We start from the raw sequence: 27,704 nt of genomic DNA, 5'->3' as shown, positions 1-27,704 counted from the left end.
TATGTTTGCATTCTTCACTGTACTTAAGTTCCATTTTTGAGAGAATTGAAATGGATAGAGTATAGATAGTATCTTCCAAATAGCATGGTGTAAAAACAAAATTACGCTTACGTTCTGAAATTCATTATTCAAATCTATTGGAAGAAAACATGAATTAAGACATTAGTTAGGTCATTATCTGTTATGCTTATTTAAACATCATTTTCTCCAAATATTAAGTTATGTTTTCAATGGTCATTTCTAATTTTTCACAATGTGTTTATATTTTACAGATTGTATACAGTGGAAAAGAGTTGAATCATCCCTTTGGATTGTCACATCATGGGAATTATGTGTTCTGGACTGATTATATGAATGGTTCCATTTTTCAATTAGATTTGATAACAAGTGAGGTAACATTATTGAGGCATGAAAGACCACCTTTGTTTGGACTTCAGATTTATGATCCACGAAAGCAACAAGGTACTAAAAAGTAGATTAAAAAAATTTCTGTGTTTCATATATAATAATGCTTCACAGTATTGCAAAAGGTTTTATTTTGAAAGTGTTGTTAATGTTTTATGATAAAAGGTGTCCAAATCACTTCTAAGTCAATTGAATCTTCATTTTGTTACCATAAAAACATATTTTTTATTGTTCTAAATTTGGGGATTCTGAATGAAGTTCAAGGTTTTCTTTAAATATTTATTTATTTATTTTTATTGTAAACAAATGGAGTATATCTTGTTTCTCTGTTTGTACATGAAGTAGAGGCATACCATTTGTGTAATCATACATTTAAATATTTTCTTTTTCATGTCATTTTCCCCAAAGAATGCCCTTGGTTACTTAAAGTTTAAAAAAAGAAAAAAAAAAGGGGGGGGAAGGAAAAAAACCTGTTTTTAAAGCGTAATTACTGTGCGCACTAATCAAAACTTCCTTACTTTGAGAAGCCTTGAAAAATTTTTTAAAAATGCATTATACAAGAAAAGTGTTATTTAAAAAAGTAATTCAATATATATTTCTGATTACTTTCTATGTATATTTAAAGGACATGTCATTTTTGAGATGATTTGATTGTATAACTATGACAATATTCATATCTTATTAGAATCAGACAGTTTTTTAATGTTTTATCGTCATGACTTGTTAATGTTTGTTATGCCACCACAAATAGCATGATTCATAGCATAGATATTAAACAAAGAAAACAGCTTAGTAAATTATGTGGCAGTTTTTTTATGAGTCTAAATAGTCACTATTTCTTTCTTTTTATGGCAATATCCTTGTAAAATTTTAATGAGGATACATTTCAATAAATTCAGAATGAATGAATTATATCCTCCATTCTCTGGTGCGTATGTTGTCAATAGGAAGTTATCTACCAACAAGTTTTTGATCATATTTTAGCTAAAGTAGCTATCTTGAAATAAACTCCCTCATTCCAGAGGTTTTCTTTTTTCTTAGTGTATTAAAATTGCTTCACTGAGACACAAACACAGTGTTATAAAATAATAGGAGTGAATAACATGGTAAATATTAACAGCTAAAAAAGAATAAAATTATCTTTAAAAGGAATAAAAATGGAATTGTTTGGGATAGCATAGGTTATAGCTGTGGACAAGAGCTGAAAATAGAGACAATTGCTAACTCCTCAAAGGAAAATATTTTCTGTTAAATTCTTATCAACCCTGTCCTTGCCCACATCACCATTATATTTTGTCTATACTGAACTGGAAGCAAAAATTAACAGGGATAACTCTTATTGTCTGCAGGATCTTGTTTTCAGGATTATTAGTTTTTTTCTGCCTTTACAACTATTGTTTCCACAATGTATATATATTTACATATATTTATATGGGAATTGAACCCAGGGGTGCTTAACTACTGAACAATATCCTCAGCCCTTTTTTATATTTTAATTAGAGACAGGGTCTCCTTAAGTTGTTGATACTAGCTTTGAACTTGTAATCATCCTGCCTCAGCCTTCTGAGTCACTGGGATTACAGGCATGTATCACTACACCTGGATAGACATGCTTTATTTTTTTCCATTTCCCTTCTCTTCTGAAATTGTTCCTTTTCTTTTGGTTATGTGATCTCACTACGTTGTCCCAGTTGGTCTTCAGCTTGCCGTCCTCGTGCCTCAGTCTCTCAAGCAGCAGAGATTATAGGCATGCACTATCATACCTGCATAGATATTATGCCTCTTGAATGTCTTTGCTGAATTCTTCTAGTCAAACTCCCTAACATTTTTATAATCTACATATTGTTTAAATGTCCAGTTGTTTTGGTGAGCTCATCAGTTAAGTGCAACATAGTGAAAAACATCCTGATGTACTACAACATGAACTTTGGCTCACATCTGGATCCTAATACTTTCTTTTTCTGAAATCTTGTGGTCATCAGGAAAGATTCGATAAAAATAAGAAAAACTTTATTCATAAAATTTCTGTAAGGATTAAATAATTATTTGTCATATATAAGGAAAACTTGTTTTATGTAAAGGTCTATGTAAAATTTCTCTCCTAATAAGCACTTTAAATATTTATTTAATATTCAGAATCATACAACAAAGTACATAATAGAGGCATAGTTCTGGTTTTCATAAAGATGCCATTAATAAACAGATGTGCAGTGCTATTCTTTGGATAGACAGTGGTCTTTTGAAAGATCTTTTCCCTGATTTTTAATTAATGATAAATTAAAATAGACACTTAGCAGCCTGGCAAGGTGGCAGACACCCACAAACCCAGTAACTCCCAAGGCAGGAAGATGGGAACTTCAAATCCAGCCTGGGCAAATTAGTTAGATCCTGTCTCAAAGTAAGAAATTTTTGAGGAAGACTGAAATTGTAGCTCAGTGGTAGTTCCCCAGGGACAATCCATACTACTGCTATATAAATTAATAAATAAATAAGAAAACTTAGACCTAACTACTAAATTATAAACTTTTATTTAAGAAGTCATTATGCTCTGTTTTACTGAGACTATAGGTTCAGCCAAGCTGATTATTTCTCATTAAGTTAGATGAACTTGTCACTTAGATTGAGTTTTCTACCCCGTCTTATTCACATAGCTCAAGATTCTTTAATAGTGATCTTTGAACAGACAATTTGATATGCAAAGGATGCCTGGTTAGCACCCTTTTCAATAGACATTAAAATTGGATAATCTACTCAAGATCCAATTTTTTGTGTTTTACTACATGGATCAGTGTAATAAGATTATGTATTAAAATACACACTGATGTTTAAATGTAGGCATGTTATCTTACCATGATATAACTTTCTTTCAGTGTTTCATTTTTCAATGTAAGATATTAATGAATATTTGGAAATACACAATTTTAGTTATAGGATTTCCCATTACACTCATACGTTAGTCAGTATTTTGTTTCTATAACCAAAACACTTGATAAGAATAACTTAGAGAAGGAAAAATTTATTTTGGTTTCATAGGTTCGAACCCAGGGTCAACCAGCTCCATTGTGGAGGGCTGGAGGTAAGGCAGAACAACATGGCAGAATCACACATGAGCTGTGGGAGAGAGTGGGGTAGTGTGGAGATTGGCACCAGGTACATAATGAAAACCCTCAAAGCATGCCTCTAGTGACCTACTCTCTCAGTCATACCCCATCTGCTTAAAGATATGACAGACTTAGTCCATTCAAATTAGAATGGACTGATCAGATTAAAACTCTCATGATCTGATTATTTTACCTCCTATATTAACACAGGAGTTTTAGGGAAACATTGCATATTCAAACCATAAAACTATTTTTTTTATAACTTTCTCTCTCTCTTAGAAAATATAGGCTCTATAACTTCACATAACAGAGTATATATACAGTATATTTATAAGTGGTATTTTTACATACATGTGTGAATACAGATATACATATCAATTGTCTGTAACACCATGAAAATATTCACAGGTGCTAAAAATGCAGCAACTAAACATATTCGAGTGTCACGAAGTGAGTCAGCTAATCAGACCCCCTTCCCTCATATCAGGAAAGTTACATGTTAATCACTTCCTAATATACCAAATTATTTTAGGAAGGTAGATAGAAGATTTATAACCTCATAAAACAGAAAGCTAACTCTAAGAATGTTTCCTAAAACATACTTAGGGATTTAACGTCAAGATTTTTTCTCATATGGTACTGTCATGTCTTCTGTTAAAATTTTATTTCTAATTATATTATTAAATTAGATATCTAGAACAATTCTATTGACATTAGATATCAACTAATTTTTTGTAATGCTCTTCTACAATTCCTCATATAAAAACAGTAACTGTATAAAATAATATAGTTTATCTTTCTGTTCCCTAGATTCAAAAATACACCTTGATTTTTCCTGTGATTTAGAGAATGAAATAATCCGAATTAAGTAAAATTCTAAGAAACACTGATGGTTGACTGTAGTAATGGGTGCCTCTAATCCCAATGGGTGACTGTAGTAATGGGTGCCTCTAATCTCAGCTTCTCAATAGGCCTAGGCAGTAGAGTTATGGGTTGAAGACCAGTCTCAGTAACACAGCAAGAGCTTGTCTCAAAAACAAAGCAAAACAAAACAAAATGAAACAAAACAATAAATAATTTTCCAAGCACTAAAGCAATTACAAAGACTGAAGAATAATATCCTATATCTATTTTATAATAATAGATCATTTTGTGACAGATGACATTTGTTAACCATTAATTAATTGTAATCATTATAATTACTAGGAAGTGGGATAATCATTATTATCTAAACCTCACAACAGATAGTTAAGAAAGGTACTAATGATTTCTATCACACTTATGATAAACCCAAAGATCAGACAAATTTGGCCATTTTCCCTGAGGAAACACAGTAAAACAGGGATGAAACTGTGATTAAAATTTAGATCTGTTTGGCCATAGTGTTTCTCAGTGATTAATTTGTGTGGCCAATTTTACTCACGCAAATTTTATCTCTATTCTACTTGTAAATGGAAGGAAAAGATCATGTGTTTTCATTGGTAATTGTAGTTATATTATTGATAAGTTTTGCATTCACATTTTTAAATTTTTAAGTGCCCTTGGCTACCTCTATAGAATTCAGGATTAAGCCATGTTGGCTTACAGAACTGTAGTATCACAGACTTAGCAATTTCTATTTAATGAATTACAGGTTTTTAGCCACATTATTTTATAGGTCAAATGACATTTAGGTTTTATAATAGGACCACCATCACAGAATTTGTTTTTTATCTTCATATTTTTTTAAACCCAAAATATTAATTAGTTTCTTAATACCATTGTGCACACACACACACACACACACACACACACACAACACACAGCAAGTCAAATATAAATATATCAGTGGCATGTAATTCTGAACAGAAGGAAAGATAAGAAAATCTTTTTCCTTTCCTCAGATTTACACCATTCAAAGTCAATTCTGAATCATCCTAGAATAAATGCAGGATTCATCTGGCCTAAGGATCTCACTCTGCTGGTCTTGAGTTCTTGAAGTAAACATGTTATCTAGTGTCCTTTCTAAAATGCAAACTTGAACATCCCTGCATTAAATGGAAACTCCTCCTGGTTCTCTGTGTTTCGCATTAGGTGCAGAGACTTCTAATTTCACTTACACTAAAACCCTGAGAAGTCAAGAGTCCAGGAAATATACAGAAAACAGGTTTTCTTCCTTCCATTATTCTGAAGAAAATTGATATAAAGGGAAAATAGGTGATGGATTGCTTTATGCTGGTTTACAATCTAACACTTGCTAGAAATAAGAGAAACTTTCTTAACAAAAGTTAAATTACTTTGGTCTAGAAATATTGAGATGTTAATACAGGCTTGTGATATGTTTTCAGGTATCATTTGTATCTGTTTTACTGTTCTGTGGAAGTTATAAAACATTATTAAATACTATTTCCTGAAAAGCAAAGTCCATACAAAGATAATATATCTAGACTTACATAGAAATGAAGAAGTCCCTTCATACTATTAAAACTGACTAATATCTTTCCACACACTTGAATCTTGTATATACACCCCAAATAATTATTCCTCTTATTCAAGTTGGTAAGGGAAAGTTTTATTTATTCATTCACTTACTCAAGTAATGTATATTTCATGCACACTTTGGGTCAGATACTGTTCGTAAAACAGAATAATTCTTATTCTGGAAGGTACAAAATTGGAGAAAAAAGCACAGAAAGATAACTATCTCGAACTAGATTTTGAAAGTAGTCTTTATTTGCTTTCCTTGCATATTTGGTTTTTAAAGTACATGTTTCCAAAGTAAATTAATCTAGAATTCTATTTTGTTGTTTTTAGCATATTATTTTATCTGTATCTTGTTGAGCTAAGTTCATTTGATCAGATAGGTTAAATAAGATCAATTTTAGAGTAAACATTCTTTTATTAATAATTTAGAAATAAAAATGGTGATGATAGTTATTATCTAGACATAAATACTAATTTTAATAAGGAGTATTACTAATTTTTAGACATTAGAAAATTCAATTCAACCCTTATATTCTTATTGAAGTGAATTAAATATATATGTGAGACAACTATCTCTGGCATTGATATGTTATGGACTTTCATTAATGTGACTAGCAATATATTAGTAACTCTTTCCATTGATATTTATGTATAAGTTTTTATACTGCATTGGAAAAATAATCACTGAATCTTTCTTTAGAGATATTTTTATTTGAAATGTTTTGAAAGCTGTAAAACCTTCAAAAAAAAGTCTATCACATGAGCTCTATCTTGAAAAAGTTCATGTAATAAAATTTAAATATAGAGGAACACTGTAAGATAAAAATATTTGAGTCATTCTTATGAGAAATATGGAATTATTATAATTTATTTTGATTTTAGATTTCGATCATGATAGCACAAATACTGACTCCAGTAATTTAATATGCAGTATTCACAGAATGGGAATATATTTCAAAGTGTAAATAAATGATAATTCATTTTCAAATACTTAAACTTAATATTCAATGACAATGTAAGTATGAATCATGCAATTGGTTTAAAGAAAATATTTATTGTAAGTAACTTCTTATTTTTACTGCCTTTGTTATTCATATTTCCTAAGATATTTGACTTCATTGTAATTTTCCAAAATCCAGTTGTTACTAGACTATTGAATACATAATTTAATGATATACATAATATGCACAACAAAGACAGTACACCTGAGTGAACTATGGAGTACTTCAGTTTTACAATAAACATGACCTTATCTGGAGACTACTTAAGACATTGCTGCATGCATATTGAAAAAAACCTGAACTTAGTTTAATTACCATCTGAATTTAAAAAATGAAGCTATATCTTGTATTATTAGCTTCCTTCTCCTCCAAGTATTTTTTATATTTTTACAAACAACAAATTAAATTACTTCTCAGAAAAATTAAAAGACACAATAATATACTTTAGGTCATTTCTTCTGATCTGTGGATACACAATGATAATCTGTGGGAATGTGTTGAATATTTATTGCATACAGCAGCATTTTAGAAAGTATTTTTTTCCTTGCTTATTATCTCTACATAGCAATCCAACCCCTGAAGCTCTCAGTATAACCCCTCTGCCATTTTAATCACATTTTTGTCACTTGCACTTTAACTTCCAATTTTATTTCAGTCATTTTCTTATCTTGTTCTATGACCTTGTGTAATTAAAAGTCTTTCGTTCTTAATATTTAAAAAATATCTTCTGATATAGTCAAAACTTTTTGTTGGTACTTTGAAAATACAACATAGTGTAAACGACCCTGTTGATGACATTGCCAATTGGGTTGTTAGTATTGTAGAGTTCTTTGTAAAGTTGGACAAATGTATGGCTCAGTTCATTTTCTTCCTTGTCTTTCTAACCTGCAGGAATACATAACATCAAAATGGTGATTACCATAATTTTATGTGCTCTTACCTATATCTTTATGAAACATAATCTTCAACCTCTTCAAAAATTTGCTGGGTTTTATCTGAGAGTCTCCAAAGTTGCTTTCCATGTATATAATTTCCTCTCATGCCTATTTAATTGATACTCATTGTATGCCTCATCACTGCCTCTGCACATTAGGCCTTATGAGACAACACATTTGCTCTTCTGTTTTGTACATTCTCTGGCCACCAACCTGCAGATATCCTATGCTCTTTTGAGTCCTCAATACTCTGTCATGCCAGCATACTCGTTGTACAAAAGAAATATCTCAGCCCTGCCCCTTTTTTGCTTTCTGTTCATGAGAGACCCAGAGCTGCAATCCAAGAGTCAGTAGTGTACTTTCCAAAGAACTCAGACTTGAATAAAGACAGAAGTATTTGTTCCTCTTTTTCTTCTTCCTTGTACCTAACTATACACAGATCTCTTTTTTCTGAAATGAACATTGAAATTCTTTTCCTCTACCAAAACAGTACATATGTAAAAATGTTTCTGAATAGCATTACAATTCAGCAGGAATCCTGACTACAATTATTGAATATATAATACACATAGCATATTAATATGCATATATCTATACCTATGTATATCTACTATAAAGAATGTGGGCATAAGGTTGACTGGTTAGAATCAAGGTTCTCTAACATATTTCCTTCTCTCCAATTGCAGGTGACAATATGTGCCGAGTCAATAATGGGGGCTGTAGTACACTTTGCTTGGCCATTCCAGCAGGCCGAGTCTGTGCTTGTGCAGATAATCAACTTTTGGATGAAAATGGAACAACTTGCACATGTAAGTTTCTTTTCTTGTCACACACATTTTTTAATATGACTTTTTATGAAGATTAGAAACAGAGGAAACTAAAGGGATTAAAATCAAATTGGAGGAGAAATCCAGGAAATTTTTTAGATATAGTTCTTTCCAGACTGCAAATTATTAACTGAATCAATTTCTAATGAACAGATGAATAATGACAATGATGAAGTGGGCAAAGTATCCCATCAGTGCTACATATAGTTTGGCAAAAACAAAATTAAATAAGTATATACCAAAGAAGCAAATATTTAATGAAATTTTAGAAGAACCTCACCATTACCTGCAACTGAAATCACATAGTACATGATATAGATGGTATAAAATAGGCTTAAAATTACTGAAATGGGCTCAGTTATCTCTCTTTGGTGGTAAAGTGCAAGAAAGTAGGCAAAGAAAGACTTATAAGGAATTTATAGACTTGATCAAAGTTGTGAAATGATTAACTGAAATGATTGTCCTGGATTAATGGTACTTTTATTAACTTTGACTGACATTCTCCAATTTATTGTGTCTTATAATTCCAAAGTGACTCTTGAAATTTCTTATTTCTACCACAAATTGTGTCCCATAAGCACACTAACAACAACAATTATTATGCATACATCGATCTCTATATAAAAGTTTCTGAATGATTTAATCTTGAAATGTATGCTAATTAAAGTTCTCCATGCGAAGTGAAATAAGCCAATCCCCCCAAAAAACAAAGGCCAAATGTTTTCCCTGATAAGTGGAGAATGATATATAATGGGATGGGAGTGGGGAGGGAGAGAAGAATGGGGGAACTTTAGATTATGTAGAAGGAAATGAGAGGGAGGGAGTATAAAAAATGGTGCAATGAGACAGACATCATTACCCTATGTACATGCATGATTACATGAATGGTGTGAATCTACATCGTGAACAACCATAGAAACAAAATGATGTACCCATTTGTGTATGATGAATCAAAATGCAGTCTGTAAAAAATTAAAAGATAAATAAAAAAAATATAAAAAAAAAGTTCTCCAGAGAATCAGAACTAGTAGGATAGATGGATGTACACACACACACACACACACACACACACACACACACATGCACACAGAGTTTGAAGGTTTTTACTGTGAGAAATCAGCTCACATAATTATGGCGGCTGTTACATCTTAGTTCTTCAGTCAACAAGCTGGAGATTTGGATATGGTGGTATAGGTCCAGTATAGATTGAGCTGATGTTCCAGTTCAATTCTAACGGCACAGAAGAACCTAAGGGCCCTGGGTATTTGGACCTCAAATTATTTCATTTTGCAGAGTCAACTCTTAATTATCTTGTACTTTTTCAGTTTTGAAAAATCACTACAGTATAATTTATTTTGTTCTTTATTTTACTTAATATAAGCATCAGCATCTTTACTGACTATTCTTTGTGAACATGGTTTTTAATGACTACATTTTAAGCTATTAATTTTCTTTCCATATTTGATGTTTTATATTCTTTATGATACATTATGATAAGTATTTATCTATTTTTTATTGCTTATAATTCCTTCTATATTTCACCTTCTGGTTCATGGTCCATTTGTGTAAAATCTTCCTTAGGTATTTGTAATATTATTATAAGTTTAAATTCTATTGCTGTTATTTGAAATCCAACTATTTGAAATGAAGACTTTAGTTTTCTTTCTGCCCCTTTATTTCTCTTCCTTGATATCACTATATAATTATAATATATTTTTAATATTATAATTATAATTCAGGATTATAATTTAGGATTTCTGATCAATTATATTATTTTGAATCAGACAGTTTCTTTATATTTTGACATTGGACAATTAATTAATTTTATAATATTGTACAATATTTTTAGAACTAAAATAGAGTTTCATTAAGTATATTTTTAAATCCTCTGATGTTTAGTACACTGTGGTTTGTTAGTTTTCACTAATTTGTAGGATAGATGAAATCTATCTTGAAGTTTTTTTTAGGAAGTGTGTATAAAATATATATTGTCCAATTCTTATGTATTTCAAATCTGTCTTTACCTTGTTGTGTGAATAGAAATATTTTTGAGTATGAATCCTGAGCTAAACAAATATTCCCTTCAAAATTCTAGAAAATTTTTTTAATTTTATTCTGGAATTGCATGCTTCCAAATACAAATATGAATTTTATCTCTCTTACCGGGTTTTTTTTTCTTTTTTCTTTTTTCTTTTCTTTTATTTTTCCCATTCTCTCTCTTCTTTCTTTCCTTTCTTCCTTTCTTCCACCCTTCCTTCCTTCCCTCCTTCTTCCTTCCTTCTTTCCTTCCTTCTTTTTTGTGTTGTGAATTGAACACAGGACCATGTGCAAAAAATTCTTACACTGGTCTACTTCCCCAGACCTTTTTACAGTTTACTTTGAGACAGGGTCTCAATAAATTGCCCAAGTTAGCATCAAACTTGAGATCCTTCTGCCTCACCCTCTCAAGTAGCTAAGATTACAGGTGTGTGCCACTGTACTTGGCATAGGCTTTTTCCTTTCATGAAGGAATGTTAAAAATTACCTAGAATGTGATTTCTGTAAGAGATAATTCTCAGAGATATATTTTCCTTGAGTTGCCAGGTGATTGTTTCTCTTCCTTTGTTTTGTGGTATAATTTTTTATTCCTATTTTCTTGTAGTTTATTTATTATCTTATTATCAGAAGAAAAGGACCTGTCGAGACTAATTGTTTACCAAAAGACAGAGTTTAAACATGGCTTTAGATAACGTAAAGTCTATCAAGGTGCCTGCTTGACTGACATTATTTTAATCTTTGAGAGGAAAGTTTCAGTTAAAATGTACATTTCATAGTTTTTTTTTTTTCTAATTTTCTATAAGGATTCATTTAAAATTGCTTTTCTGGAATAATATGGGACTTTCTGCTAACCCAAAGGATAACTTTGACATTCCAATGGGTAGGACACACACACACACACACACACACACACACACACAGAGTTAGCCTTTATGAGCCTGTTTTTATCCTACTTTTACTCCAGCCCTAGACTCCCTGCCAAGAATGGGAGATATATCTGAAAGCACCTTCTTTTTCAGTGGCTCAGGACTTGCACTCCATTATGTAGTACAAAAATCTATCTTCCTGCCTGAAATTGGAAAGGCTTACTCAATATCAAATGACATGTTTAAGGGGATCCTGAATGAATTTTTAAACCTAGTCTTATTGACCTTGAAAAAAAGATTGCCTTATAATAATGTCAGTGGAATGATCAAGAGAATGAGCTCAGAGATCTTGTGTCTTATTTTTGTTTTTGTTCATTGTAGGAAGTGGAGGGGAGGCTGTATTCGTCAGGTACTAGCATCTAGATAGCATGTTAAGCTTGAAAATTTCTGTTTAGCTTCTCAGTTGCAATTATGTGGTTCATAGGCCTTTTAATTATTTTTCATCTTTCCTTTATTCTTATGCTGCATTAAAAATTTATGAGTTACTTTAGAGCAGGCACAGATAGTTATTGATATAGAAATGATATTGATAGATTAATAATATTACCAAAAAATGGAGGAAAAAATCATAAACTGAGAGCAAAATCATTGGAAATATAAAAATTAGCTGGTATAAGCAACTGAGATAAACAGAAAAAAATTGAGCTGTGTAGTGGTAGAGTACCTGCCTTATATGTGCAGGACCCTGGGTTCATTTAAATACCCAGACACACACACACACATAATTGGGGTAAGCAGAAGTCAAAACCAAAAGTACTACTATTATAGAAAATACAGGAAGTAAAACTCTGCCAGAATAATTTTTTATCTTAATAAATTTAGCTATTTATATAAATTTCCTATTTCCATGTACATTTTTGTGGCTCAAAAACAGTGAACCAACTCCTTTGATTAACAGTCCAAAGGAGTTAAAATCAGCATACTAAAGTAACATAAGCACATCAGTGTTTATAGCAGCACAATTCACAATAGCTAAGCTATGGAACCAAATGAGGTGTCCTTCAACAGATGAATGAATAAAGAAATTGTGGTATATATACACAATGGAATATTACTCAGTTATAATGATGAATGAGTTTATAACATTTGCCAGTAAGTGGATGGGTCTGGAGACTATCATGCTATTTGAAATAAGACAATCCCAAAAAAACAAAGGTAGAATGTTCTAAGTGATATTTGGATGCTAACCCACAAGAAGATGGGGGAGGGGAGAATAGAAGTTCAGTGGATTAGATAAAGGGGAAGGAAGGGAAGGGAATGGGGATAGGAATAGGAATGAATTTGACATCACTTTCCTCTGTATGTGTATGAATACACCACAGTAAATCTCAACATTGTGTGCATTCACAGGACTGTGATCCTAATTAGACTAAGATATTCCATGTTTGTACAAATATATCAAAATAGGTTCTACATATATGTATATCTAAAAAGAACAACCAAAGGGGTTTCAGGAAAAAGAGTCAGTCACTTGTCCATTGTAAGTTCAAAACTTGCTTTCTTGCCTCCACCGAGTAGACTATTGAAAGACTTACTGGGAATTACACTGACTCCTAACTCAACCTGTGGTCATTGATGTCAGCCTATGAAAGAGAGAGTGGAGGAGTACCTGGCATCCCCTCCTGCTGTTGTAGTAGTCACATATAAACTACTCAAATGCTACATTTGGGTATCATCAAGACAATAGCAGTGCTTCTCCTCACATCCTCATCATTAGCTTTAAATTGAAAGTGTGTTTTAATTATTCACTTATGTTCTTTCCTCACTATTTCATCCATAGTTAAAGATGTCTATTTGGCCAAGTTTGTCCTTCATTCGTATTTTAACAAGTTTCCCACATGCTTAAATATCATGGTAGGAGAAGATACAGGAGATATTTGCTCAAGTGTTGTACTCTATTAGAAATGGCCCTATGGCTTTCCCCAAATCCATAGATGATTTTTCACTATTGTTTTCCTGCCCCTGTCTTTCTTTTGTCTTACTGGCCTTTCATCCAACACTCTGCCTTATGTAGTTTTTCTCCTACCATAACTGCCAAACCATATAAAAACAAAACAAGTTCAATATTTTCTTGGAAGTCAGAGATACAAATATCTTTAAAGGAACTCTAGCTGAGAACACACTCCAGGAACACTTGGAATGATCCATACTGACAGGCTTAACTATGGGGGGGAAAGCAACAGAAAGATACATTTTTATTTCTACATAACTCAGGCTATCACTGGATATCTTCCTATAAATAAAAATTAGGTTACTTTGGCTCATAAGAAAATATTGTACACAATGTTGTTTATAAAACTGATGTTAGGACATTTGTTTACTATTGTTGTACATGTGTGATTATACACTTGGTAAAAAGTAGAGGAAATTTTTTTGAGCTTGTTAGTCTTTTTCTATTATCTATAATTCATGGATGAGGTAACCTCAATGACACAGAAGGAAAAATAAAAAGAATTTTATGTATACTGTTCACATTAAACAATCTTAAACCAATAAAAACAAGTGAGTTATTTTTTCAGAATTAATTGTTACTTTTAACTATTAAAAATTCTACTATTGCTTTTACTATGGCATGCAACTTGCTTCAGTTCCTTTGAAATGCACTGGGAAAAATCATCAACTACAGAATAGTAACTCTGGCAAAGAAACAATGTGTCTTTATATAAATTATTTCAGTTCCTATGTATTTAGTGGTAAACATTTTCAAGGCTATGCTAATCTTAGTTTGCATATGAAGAAATTAAAATGCTGGAGGTCTATAAATAGAGTTCATAGTTTCAGAGTAGAAGGCAAAACCAATATTAGTTAGTGCTACTAACTTCTTTTAGTGCCCACTTTTCTGGGCTTCTGATTTAGTGCAGGCTAGATTATAGTCCTGTGACTGAGTCAACTGGATTAACCATAATCTGAATCTAACCAGCAAATCAAGAGAGGTGTTATAGCCACTGAGACATGGTCTTCCTGGTTTCAGTCAGATTTATTGAATCAACATCAAATGAACAAAAATCCATTGGCAGATGGTCTGGCCAGACTAAACACCAAGGATTTCTTCTTAATGAACTTGCAGCACAAAGCTATGCCAGAAAAGGCATGCACCCAACAGGAAAATATTGGCATGCTACATGATTGATTAAGGATGAACTCTAATGCCACTCTTGGAAGGAACCAAGATTGAGAGTAGATTGGACATTTTGTCCTTGAGAATATTGTCTGTCAGGGTCAAATCCTCCCACAGTTAGAATCACTGTCTTGTGTAGCATAGTACTTGGAACTTAAAACCTGTGAGAAGTGTATATAAAGCTAGTTGACCAATTATCAAGTCAACAGAAAGCATGATCATTTTTATAGTAATGAAATAATAATTATTAAATGCTTTTTCAGTTGCCTAAAAGAAAAGATAGTACTTTCCAGTATGCTTCACTTCCAAAAGAACAACTCGAACATTGCAAAATATTAGTTATCTAAGGGATAGTATTGCACAATTATGTGTCACTGGTTCTCTGTGACCTTTGTCACCTTCTTGAACGCAAGATATATTCCTCTGTCAGACACAGTGCTCCATGATGGTGAGCCATTTATCTGTTCAGCTGTGACAAGCCTTATGTTCTTGGACTTATGCAATCTAATGTGTAGTAAAAAGTTTAAGGCAGTAAAAAGTTTAGAAGCCCTATGCAGATGAATATTTATGGTCTTCTGTGCATAGGAACTCACAGAAGATTATGTACCACTTAGGTTGGCTGTTCAGAAGACCACTCTATCTAATGAAAGGTCATCTTGATATGATCTAAAGAAGAAAATCCAAAAGCCATAGCAGCATTTCACACTATCTTCCTTATATGAAAACATTCAACAAGCCACAATGTCAAGTTTTCTTTTTAGTTTTTCTCTTCCAGTGTTCAAATATAGAGACAGCAAGTGCATGTGCAAAGTGAAATAAACAATATGTTGAATAAATAAATATGTTTTAATGTGAGATATCTAGGATCAATAGGAAAAACTTTTTTTTTGCACTGGGACAAATGCTGTTATGAGTGAATAATTATAAATTTTGTACAGTTAGCAACAAATAGTCAAGTGAGGAAGAGACAGGAATTAGTTTAGCATAGATCATCATACTAGGATTGGAAAGAGGAGAAGCCAAGTTACAAACACAGGCACTTGCTCACAGACAGTACAGCCTAACAAAGCAAGGTTGGGAACATGTATCGAGTTCAATTGCTGAACTGAGATCCCAATCTCTGATGATTAAAACCTAAACTGAAATAAAGCAATTTATCATTAGTGTTTCTTCCTTTACTTCATTATAATCTGGACATTAATTGCAGCAATCACTGTCAGTTTTTACCAAAGATGAATAAGCAATTCTACAACGCTTTTTTTCCCTTCATAGTGTCTTGGAGAATTAGACATAGGCCTTCTGATTTAATTGTTCTAACAGCAGGCTTCACAGGATGTATGAGAACTGGCAGTTTTATGCCAGGCAAGTCATGATTCATGTTATTTTGTTTCTGACCTTGGTTAAATTAAAGGATTATTTATTACTTTGTCAGTTTGTTATTGGTGAGATCATGTTGTAATATTTTTACCAGAAGTCGTCCTGGCAGTAGAATTACAGGTTTTCTATCACTTTTCAAATTCATAGTTCAATGCACACCACTGAAGCAAAGTTTGAAATTCCAGCATTTGTTATTATTCCGAAAAGTGACTATGGCTGTCCATAAACACCAAATTCTGTATATATCCAGTCATGTTAAGCATGGGAACTACATGTTAAATGTGGAGCTTTAACAGTGTATTCACCTCTGAGCACCCTGGGGTCAGCTTTCTCTCTTTACTCCCTATCTATAAACCTATCTTTTTTTTACTGAAACTAAATTGACATCAGTTTTGTTCTTGAGTGATGAGAGGAGAGAATCAGCTGCTGAGTCAGCTGAAGTGATCTTGTTTTCCTAAAGGAATTACATAGTCCCAAAGACAAAAATTACTTACTACAATCATGGCAATCTGTGTTAATTTCAGTAATTCGGGCAACAATGATTTCAATTGTATCCCTGTGTTCTGTTCTATTTGAGGCATTGTTCTGTTATGTATATGACATTGTCCTTCCCACATTCAAGTGTTTCCTCAAATGGTGACATCAGATTTGTGAGATCCTTCATAGAGATTTTGTAAATTATACAAAGAATGTTAAAATAATTTTTAGAGGAGCTATTTTGTCCTTCATGTGATGCTAACTATACTTACTTCATTGCCTCACTGACTCTTTAAAAGTTGGTGGATTTTGTGACCCTGAGATGGGGTCCTACCATCTTGCCGTCCAGTTCTATGCTGTAAGGGTAATGCTGGAGGAAAAATATGTGTATTGAACTTCTAAGCAACACTTTGTCCAGATTACCACATACCTCCTTGTTTCTGTAGGAACGGACATTGTTAGCTGAAAAGTACCCTGTCTTCTATCAGCATGAATGCTGAACAAACCCAGTAGTCAGCATTGATAAACAAGATTTCTCTTTGACATAACTACCAATTACACCTGGGAGAGTTAGACTACAGCTAGAATCAGATGCCTTAAGCCCTAGAAGACCCTAAAAGTCAAAACTCAATATCCAAAACAAAACAAAAACAAAATCTTATTATTATGTCAAGAATGGTAATTATCTTCGATTTCATCTTGCCTGCAAGATGAATCTTGCAGACTGCAGGAGATCCATGGATTCTGACAGGTGACACACAATTCCGAGATCAGACACAGACTATTTTATCACTCATGACAGAGTGAGAAGTATGACTTTTATGTTTATAATGCTTCTCCTAAACCTCCATTCTCAAGTCATATGGAGGCAATGCACAAGCAACTCAAGTAAATTCTGCAAATACAGTGAGTTTGCATACCAACTGAAGAAGCTCTAGCTTAGAAACCCCAGATCTTCATGTGCCAAGAATTCTGCCCAACAATTATAGTGGAGTAAGATATTATCCATACTCTCTTGATTTAAAAAAAAAATTCTGCCCTCTGCCCAGTCTATTACCTCTATTTTCCAAGGCTATTAACTATAGAGCAGGGATGTGGCTTATTAGTACGGTGTTTGCCTGGCATGTGGGAGACCCTGAATTCAATCCCCAGTGCCACAAAACAGAAAAAGAAAAACTTTAAGCCAAGGGTTATACTATAAAAATATCCTTAAAAAAATAAACTGTTGAATAAAAACATATATAAGATGTGAAGAAATGCCTCTATCCAAAATAGGCTTTAGAAGAATTATAGACAAAATTTTAAAAAATTAAAAAGGGAAAGATACATTTATGTGTGTGTTTCATTACATCTGTTATTGCATTAACAAGAAATTGCTGTTTTTGCCAGTGATATTGATACATTTTAATAATAGATACAGATCAGTATTTGAAGCAGTAATATAAAAAGATGAAATTATCTCAGGAGGTTTTTTTTTATTTATACAGATTGCATTTTGCTTTGTTGTACACAAATTGGGTACAACTTTTTGTTTCTATGGTTGTGCACAGTGCAGATTCATACCATTCATGTAATCATACATGTACATAGGGTAATGATGTCTGTCTCATTTCACCATTTTTCATACCCTTGTTCCCTCCCCCCTCTCAGGAGGTTTTTAAGCAATTAAACATAGCCTATTATGAAAAGTGAAAATTAAATTTTAGACAGTTTTTTGATAATTTCCCTCTTTTTAACACAAATATCTCAAAATTGATTATGCATGTTTAAAATGATGTCTAAAATGAGTTTGAAAATTCTGCCTTTTAACATTTAGTTTGTAATAATCTAAGTATCACTCAAAAACATTTGAACTCTAATTAGACTTAAATTATATTAAATTAGTTTTTTTAAGACAAAAAATTTCCAGTACCATTTGTTTTAGGTAGTTGTCTCTACTGGAAGTCATACTCCCCTCTAACAAAAATTTAATTATTTAAAAGTAACAATAACTTCACTCTTGCATATGGATATCCTTGATCACTTTTTAAAACTTTGTTAGGATATTTGATAAAATGGGAAGGTCAAGCTTTTTTAGTTGGTGCGATTGTTATCAGAGCATTTCCATTTGGGTTTTGCAATCCTAACACAATGAAACAACAAATTCTCCTTACTATTTCTTTGAAATAAAACTACAGGGTACAGAAAATATTTTCTTAAACTTTTATTGGTGCATTACAGTTGTACATAATGTTGGGATTTGTTGTCACATATTTGTACACGTATACCATATAGCAATAGCATTTGACCCGCATCGTTCCTCTGTATCTCCCCTTTTGAAACTAGAAAATATGAAAACTGAATGTAGGTGGGAGAGAAAGTGGATAGCATCTGAATTAGGTTTCTTCTGTAAACCTGGAATTTTTTAATTGAAAGACTATTCACTATTAAGATTAATGATTGTAAAATAGAAATTCATCCATTATTAATTGCCCAATTTTAAGCTGGGCATCTATGAAATCAGAAGAAGAAAGAAAGGTTTCTCTAAGATCTTAATATATAGCAGACGTGAAACTCAAAATAAAGAACATTTGCATGTTATCAATGATCAATTCTAGAGATTTACAAAACTACCCTAAGATTCCATCTCACCCCAATTAGAATGGTGATTATCAAGAATACTAGCAACAATAGGATGTGGAGGAAAAGGTACACTCATACATTGCTGGTGGGGCTGCAAATTAGTGCAGCCACTCTGGAAAGCAGTGTGGAGATTCCTTAGAAAACTTGGTATGGAACCACCATTTGACCCAGCTATCCCACTCCTTGGCCTATACCCAAGGACATAAAATCAGCATACTACAGAGATACAGCCACAACAATGTTCATAGCTGCTCAATTCACAATAGCCAGATTGTGGAATCAACCTAGATGCCCTTCAGTTGATGAATGGATAAACTGTGGTGTGTGTATATATATATGCAATGGAATATTACTCAGCCATAAAAAATTTAAAAATTATGGCATTTGCAGGCAAATGGATGAAATTGGAGAATATCATGCTAAGTGAGATAAGCCTATCTCAAAAAAAGAAGGAGGAATGATCTAGCTGATAAGCGGATGATGACACATAATGGGGGGTAGGAGGGGGGCAAGAATGGAGGAAGGGAGGGTCTGTACAGAAGGATAAGAGAGGTGGAAGGAGTGGTGGGGGGGAGAAAAAAATAACAGAATGAATCAAAAACTATTACCCTAGGTAAATGTATGATTACACAAATGGTATGCCTCTACTTCATGTACAAACAGAGAAACAAGATGTATACCATTTGTTTACAATAAAAATGAGTTAAAAAACATTCCAGAGATTTAGAGAAAAAAGTTTGGAAGTATCCCGGAGTATACTTCCACTGTGGGGATTCCTGGTCTCACTCCCAGTTGCTGCTCTTAATAGTCATCTTAGATTTGAATAGAAAACCAAATTACCTTCTTTTTTGCTTTTATGTTTTTGTCATTTCCTATGTGAAATATTTCTCTCCCTCACTCCCCCTTCCTCACCTCCCCATGCACACATAGAAATTGCTTACTTTCAAGTTATACTAGAGAAATGACAACATAAAGAAATTGCTGTATCAGTGTTTTCTTATGAGAATGAATTAGAAGAAAATATTATTGTCATTACATGCATCCAGTGTTAGCTTAGCTGAAGGTACAGAAGAAACACAAGAAACACAGGGTCATCTTTGTTCTATTTTGTTCACTATAGTGATTCTTTTTTGCCTTTAATCAGAGTTTGATTAGATTACAGTAGCTTTTCCTTGCTATCCCTACAAATCCACTTGCCTTGTGCCCTGCTATGCCATCTCTATAGCAGTTCACTGTAGACATGGCTCAAAAGTCACATTCTTTCTTCCACTCCTGCCTGCAGGGGACACACAGAAGTTCAGAGAATGTTATGCAAAGGTTTCTGGAAATGCCACGTATGTTTGCCTTGCCATTACTTCTTATTGAGGTGTGCATAAGATTTACGACATTCCATCAGCCTAAACCAGTTATCAAAAATAAAATTTAAAGCCATTTGAACAGGGATGGAAAGATTGACTTCTGTTTCTCCTAACAATAAACCTGTTAGATAGAATTCAAAACCTTTTACAGACCATGAAACCTAAAATAATTTTCATTAACCATTGCCACTCATTCCCTTCTCTTTTTAGACTATCTAAACAACTCAATGAGTACTGTAGAATAATAACACTTTGTTTTGTGAATAAATCTCAATTAAATAAATTTCTAGCAGTTGATTAGAGAAAATGAAATATATGAAGGAAAAACACTGCATGTATTTAAAGAGATAATTTTGATTAACGTAATACTTCCTCGAACCTTTAACTGATCCTACTTTTCTACTACTTTCAGCCCAGCAAAGAAAATACATCATAGGTTATATCAAGGTTTCTGCTATTGCTTTGTTTTTTCGACTTTAATTCTCAGTGTACTCATCTATATGATGAAGGTTGTAACATTCTTGATCCTACCTAAGGTTATCATAATGATGAATTGAAAGATGAATGAAAATCCTTTCAAAGTCAAAACTACAAACCCAATGAAATTGGAGTTTTTCCACTTCTGCTAGCAGGTGGGGTCTGCACAAGCTGCAGGCCTCTGCAAAAACCATGTTGCAAATCTTAACAGCAGGCTATGCCCTCTAGTGTTGCAGCAGATTCCAGCAACTCACCACACCAATTTCTTCTTACTGGGTTCTTGCCTTGCAAAATCAAAGATGAGGATAAGGGAGTTTAAAATTAGGATTAATTCAGGTGTCAATAGACACAGAACTTGTGTCAGGGCAGTACCCAAGATGGGGTTGCCACTTGAGTGTGCTGTCTAGTGGTTTATATAGCACTTGAGTCAACCTATTGATCCAAATATATGTTAATCAGGGTTTGGAAAAATATTAACACTATTGGTTCAAATTTATGCTAACCAAGATTTGAAAAAGTACCAACACTATTTGTTAGCCCAGAAATCCAATTCAGGTCTGCCTCACTTCCCTTCCGTTTTCCCACTGCTAGTTGAGGTCATGAGATCATGGCTGCTGGCAGGATTCTGAGCTGTGGCACTATACAGCATGGGCTTCTGCAGCGGGCATCTCCAGCCTGGGTTGGGCTGCCGGAGGGTGACAGGTCAGCACGCCCTAGCTCCTTGCTCCTCAGCCTGTGCATGCATGATGGGCTTTGGGAAGCCCTTACTGTGGTTGTAGCCCATGCGGGAGACCCCTGGGGCAGCCTCTCTGCGGCTCCACCGCTGCTTCTCTCTGAGGATTTAGTAGACTGGCTACTTGAGTCAGAAGCCATGTCACCAACACGAAGTGGTATTGTATTGTGGTGGTGGCTATTTAGTGATGGTTATTTTTAAATAAATCTCCAAGATTCTTGGTAGAAAATTATTGTCATGTAATCTTAAAATTTGTCATTTCCAGAGATGACTGCTAGGTGTACAATGTTGTTTTTGGTGTTTTCTAAGGCTGTATTTTGTTGTTATAACAAAATTGCCTTTTTAATCTTTTTTGTGTATTAGATCATATTAAGCTTTATTTAACATTAAAAAAACTGTGATTTTCATTGGGATACCTTATATCTTAGTGGTGTATTTTAAATTGGGGGATATCATTTTTTATCTTATAGATCTATGGTTGTACAACATGATGCTTTGATATGCATAGCAAACTGGTTGTTATAGCCAAACAAATTAACATGCCTATCATTTCTTAGTTATTTTTTTGTTGGTGGTAATAGCATGTAAAATATGACTTCCACAGATTTCCAGTACGTGTTATGATATTATAACTATATCCTTCATATTGTATGTTAGACTTGCAAACATATTCATCTACATATCTGCAATTTTGTGCCCTTTGAGGTATAACTCCCCATTACCTCTCCAACCTACACTATAAATTAACTTAGAAATTGTGTCTTTGTGTGCACATGAAAACATGCATGTAATGAAACATTATTCAGTCTTGAAAAAGGAGATAATATCATTTATGACAACTTTGGTGAATCTGTAGGACATTATAAAAAGTGAAATAAATCAGAAAAAGGTACTGTATGACTTCATTTACAAGTAGATATACGTGAAACAAAAATACACAAAATCCAGATTTTAGTGGACTGAATCTAGTTAATATTATTCATATGTCTTAAATGTTTCTTTTTTCTTTCAACTCTAGTTAATCCTGGAGAAGCATTACCTCACATATGCAAAGCTGGAGAATTTCGCTGCCAAAACAGACACTGTATCCAAGCTCGGTGGAAATGTGATGGTGATGATGACTGCTTAGATGGAAGTGATGAGGACTCAGTCAATTGCTGTATGTTCCCCATCAAATAATCTAAAAGTTGCATTAAAACTGAGTCTTGAGTGTGTAGATTTTCAAAGCATTTTGTGAAAATCTGAAAACATGTTTGATGCAAATTGAACTCAGTTTTATTTTTCAGCCATCCTTTTGCATAAACGTTAGACTAGAGATTGCCTTTTTTGCATACTTTTAAAGCACTGTTTTCCTCATCTTTCCCCAGCCTTCATATTGTCATTTTAGTTGCTCCTAAAATCTTCTCCCTTCATATTGTATGGTTTTGGTGTTACCACACTACCCTCTAGGGTTGCTATAGGAGACCCCTTTGGATCTTTGAATTTAAAATATGGAAAGTCAATTTAAACACCGTTAAGACTGAATAAATGGTACAGAAGGTCATGATCCACTCCATTGTTCCTTGGCACAGAAACTTGAAGAAGATCCAAGGTAACACACGTGAATTTGGAACGTTATCACCTAGCTTCACTGGTTCAGGACATGGTAGAAAACACATATGGGGCACTCAAATATAAATAAAAGGTTTTTTCCTCCCACCCTTTGATCCTTTGGCTTCTATTTAGCTATTTATCATTTGTTAGAAATAGTTTCATATTTCTGGTAGAGATAAGTAAGTTTTCATAGATGTGGAAAAAAAAAACGCTTTAAAAGTACACGAAGTAACATTTTGAAAGTATATTTGATTAGTTTGAATGGTTTTGAGATAAACTATTTTACACAGGGAGAGACATGTTGGGCAAATGCTATATTTGATCTTTTGATTTAACCTTAGTAGATTGTTTTAAAACAGACAGTTTTCAGGTTAAAGTGGCTGAACTAAGAGTTAATTGAGAGTATTACATCTTCTTATTTTTTAACTAAAAATTTTAAAAATAAAAGCTTAAGCTGGATGCAGTGGCGCATACCTGTTATTACAGCTCCTTGGGATGTTAAAGCAAGCGAATTACAAGTTGGAGAACAGCCTGGGCAAATTAGTGAGACCCTGTCTCAAAGTAAAATTTTAAAAAGTGCTGGAAATGTTATTTATTGTGTGAGGCCCTGTTTTCAGTATCCAACACTGAAAAAAATACAATAAAAAAAGTTTTAAAGCCCCTTGATAAGAAAGTACAAAATTGGTCTGGGCATCTACATCATGCATCCGTTTGTGCTTTGAGACAAAATTCCAAGAATAAGGATGTCTATAAATATTTTCCGATTTTATTATATAAATGCAGCACTAATTTCTCTTGAACTCAAAGCATGGATCATGACTTCAATATATAAAAGTCTTATTTTCAACTCCACTAATGTATTTTTTATAAAGTGATAGCCTATAAATAAAGTCTTAAACACTAAATTGAAACAATTGTCAAAAGTGTTGGAGTGAGAAAAGCATTTCATCTGAAGATAAAGAATATTTATTCCCTAACTTCTTTTACACAAATGATGCATTATTAATGAATAACTTAATTGCCTCAATTCTTCTGTCTCATAATGTTTATTCATGGTTTTAATGCATACTTACTACATATCTGCTTCCTCTCTATTCACATAAATCCAATGCCTGAGAAGAGCACAAAATTTCATCATAATGTTCATGTATTATTTCATTAAGCCCATGCTTCCATCTACGTTCTGTTATTTCTTTTGTATTTGGAAAGCTCATCTCTTCTATGTGTACGAGGACATTGAATTTATAGTGTTAACTATAATGTTAAAATTCTTGCCAGTGTATATATTTTGATTATTGTTATCATTTTCTATTCCATTACCCAAGTCCAGGGCTTTTCCTGTCATCCTCCATTTCACTTATAATCAGTACTCACTTCTATTAATAAATCTTATCTCTTCTATCACCTAAATAATTAATTTTTTTACCTTTATATCTTCTCAATATTCATTGGCTAAATTAGGTTTTCATCTTAGATTAACACAGCAAGTGTTGTTTTTTTCCTACCACTCTCCCTCCCTTAATTAAAACCCACTTTCCGCAATGCTTCCAGGATATTATTTATGAAATGATTTTATAACTGTTATTTCAATAACAACCAAGAGGACAAATTCTGAAATCCACTGACTCCTACATGTTTCCTGTTATCTTTTGTATATACATGTTTATCCTTTAGTCTCTTATGCATAAGTGTATTCCTCTCCCAAGTCTCCAATATGACAAACTATATCATTAAGCCTGTTTCTTATCTCTCATCAGAACTGGTGACTCATTTCCAAAATATTTACCAAAAACATTTAAAATTACCCTCATGTTTTAATATTAAACATAACAATTATGTCTCAAAATAATTTTGCTATATGTAGTTAAAATAGTGTTTTCTTAATCCACACATCCACTCAAATATTTCTTATATTATTAAATAAGCCAAATATTATTCTGCTTTATCTAATATATTTGGGACTGAAAAAAAAATAAAGAAATGAAAATATATATAACTTATGACCTAGAGCTAATGCTAAAAATTTGATTTGATTCTTATCAAATTCAAGTATAAGCAGATCTCTAAAAATACCCTTCTATTTTTTTTTCCTTTATTACACTACAGTGACTTTTCCTGATCTAAGGAATCCAGCATTGTTTATAATTACCTTCCTAGGGAAATTTTTTCTAACCATCAAAAACTCTCAGTATATCCAAGTTGGAGTTCAACATTCATTTCCTGTACATAGCTTTATTATAGTAGTTAAAAAAATCATGTTGTAAGTATATGCTTGCTTAATTGGTGCATCTAATAATAGATTAATATCTTCCTGAGGAGACACATTACATTTTAGCAGAGTAGGATCCACACCATAGCTCCTGGCACCTGGAAGAATGAATGACTAACTGAATAAGGCAATGAATGGCTAATGATCTCTGGATATCTTACAGTAGGATGTCTTATCTGACCTGTACAGTCATGCTGAACAATATTCTATTTCTGGGGTTTCATGGTTGGTATTCCCATACTACATACATCATTTCAGAGGATTACTTTAGATTTTTAAACACTCATAATATCCAACATTGGATTCTGTTATCATTCTCCTCTATCCTTCAATGTCTCAACTCTAAACTACAAACCTATGTCTGAATTCCTGTTTACTTTGTTGACAAAAATTGCACTGAGGTGCATATGCATCATTTTGATATTTTAAAATATTGACCCTTTGAAATATTGGATGACTTTTATTTTTCATGGGTAGCTCTTTCTTCTAAAGCCCTTACAGTAGGTAGTAAATTGTTAATTATGTTCAAATTCCAGAGAATTTATTTTTCTCCCTTATTTATTTATTTATTTATTTATTCTTACTTTACATGAATGCAACCTTTCTAAAAGGTGTTGAAACAACTTTATCATGCATACTACTTTAAAGAAAAAAATCTTGTCTAGGAACTGAGTAGAAATGCACACATTTATTATGCAACAGCATGAAAAAATGATAATTTTTGAATCCTAAATGAAACTATTGTACAAATTCATTTTATCATACAGAGCTACAACTACTGAGCATAGGGAAAATTACTTTTAAAAGAAAGTTGAAATTGCAAAACAAATATTGAAGAGCATACCTCTAGAATTCTGGAAAAATACTGATAGAAGGTTAACAGTAAGATGGCCCCCTTGTTGTGTTTAGATATTGTTGATTTAATCCTTAGCTGTGCACAGCTTCCCATGTGAGGATTGGTCTCATTCTGTGTTTTCTGTGGTTACATACTTGTTTGTATTAGGAGATAAAACTTATGATAATCCTTTTTTGTTATTAAAGTTATATAAAATCACATTTTTAGCATCAGCTCTAGGTCATAAGTTATATATATTTTCATTTCTTTATTTTTCTTTTCAGTCCCAAATATATTAGATAAAACAGAATAATATTTGGCTTATTTAATAATATAAGAAATATTTGAGTTGATGTGTGGATTAAGAAAACACTATTTTAACTACATATAGCAAAATTATTTTGAGACATAATTGTTATGTTTAATATTAAAACATGAGGGTAATTTTAAATGTTTTTGGTAAATATTTTGGAAATGAGTCACCAGTTCTGATGAGAGATAGGAAACAGGCTTAATGATATAGTTTGTCATATTGGAGACTTGGGAAAGGAATACACTTCCTTTTATCTGAGAATTAGTTACATGATGTTTTCTACAAAAGTGTTATATTTTAACAATGTGTAGATTATTGTTATTTTCTGTAAAATTTGAGACAAGAATTTATTCTATTGTTTAATAATATTATGATTACTATAGCATTATGTAACAATAATTCAAAATATTCATAACTTTATCCAATTTTATGTAATTAAACTTCCTTCCCCTTTCTCCCAGTCAATCATAGCTGTCCTGATGATCAATTTAAATGTCAGAATAATCGCTGTATCCCCAAGAGATGGCTTTGTGATGGAGCTAATGATTGTGGGAGCAATGAAGATGAATCCAATCAAACTTGTGCAGGTAAATGTTTGCTTGAATACGTACAGAAATCACTTCCAAAGTTGTTCACCATAAAAATTCAGGTCAGAGCTCTGAACTAATCCTGACATTCCTAGGGTTGAAAATCTGATTATGGCAGTAGTAAGTGAATTCAGAGTCTGATGTCCCAAAGGCTCAAATACAGATTATCTTTATTTAATACTTGGGCATTACTCTGCTTTCCAAAATAATTTGGCACTTCTTCCATCCATATGGGTTGACTGTCGATACA

At 32.8% G+C, this 27,704-nt stretch overlaps 1 protein-coding gene across 1 annotated transcript in view; it reads left to right on the top strand.

Annotated features, from left to right (window-relative positions):
* The window catches only part of Lrp1b (LDL receptor related protein 1B), a 1,852,169-nt gene that overhangs the window by 1,070,498 nt on the left and 753,967 nt on the right, over nucleotides 1–27,704 (top strand). The window contains 4 exon segments of the mRNA XM_047543195.1: nucleotides 273–462; nucleotides 8,592–8,714; nucleotides 22,876–23,016; nucleotides 27,329–27,454. Coding sequence (XP_047399151.1) covers nucleotides 273–462; nucleotides 8,592–8,714; nucleotides 22,876–23,016; nucleotides 27,329–27,454 — 580 coding nt within the window.

This window comes from Sciurus carolinensis, chromosome 3, assembly GCF_902686445.1.
Source record: "Sciurus carolinensis chromosome 3, mSciCar1.2, whole genome shotgun sequence".
NCBI classification, from domain to species: Eukaryota; Metazoa; Chordata; class Mammalia; order Rodentia; family Sciuridae; genus Sciurus; species Sciurus carolinensis.
The sequence above is the reverse complement of the archived record's forward strand: the minus strand, read 5'-3'. Positions and strand labels throughout refer to the sequence as shown.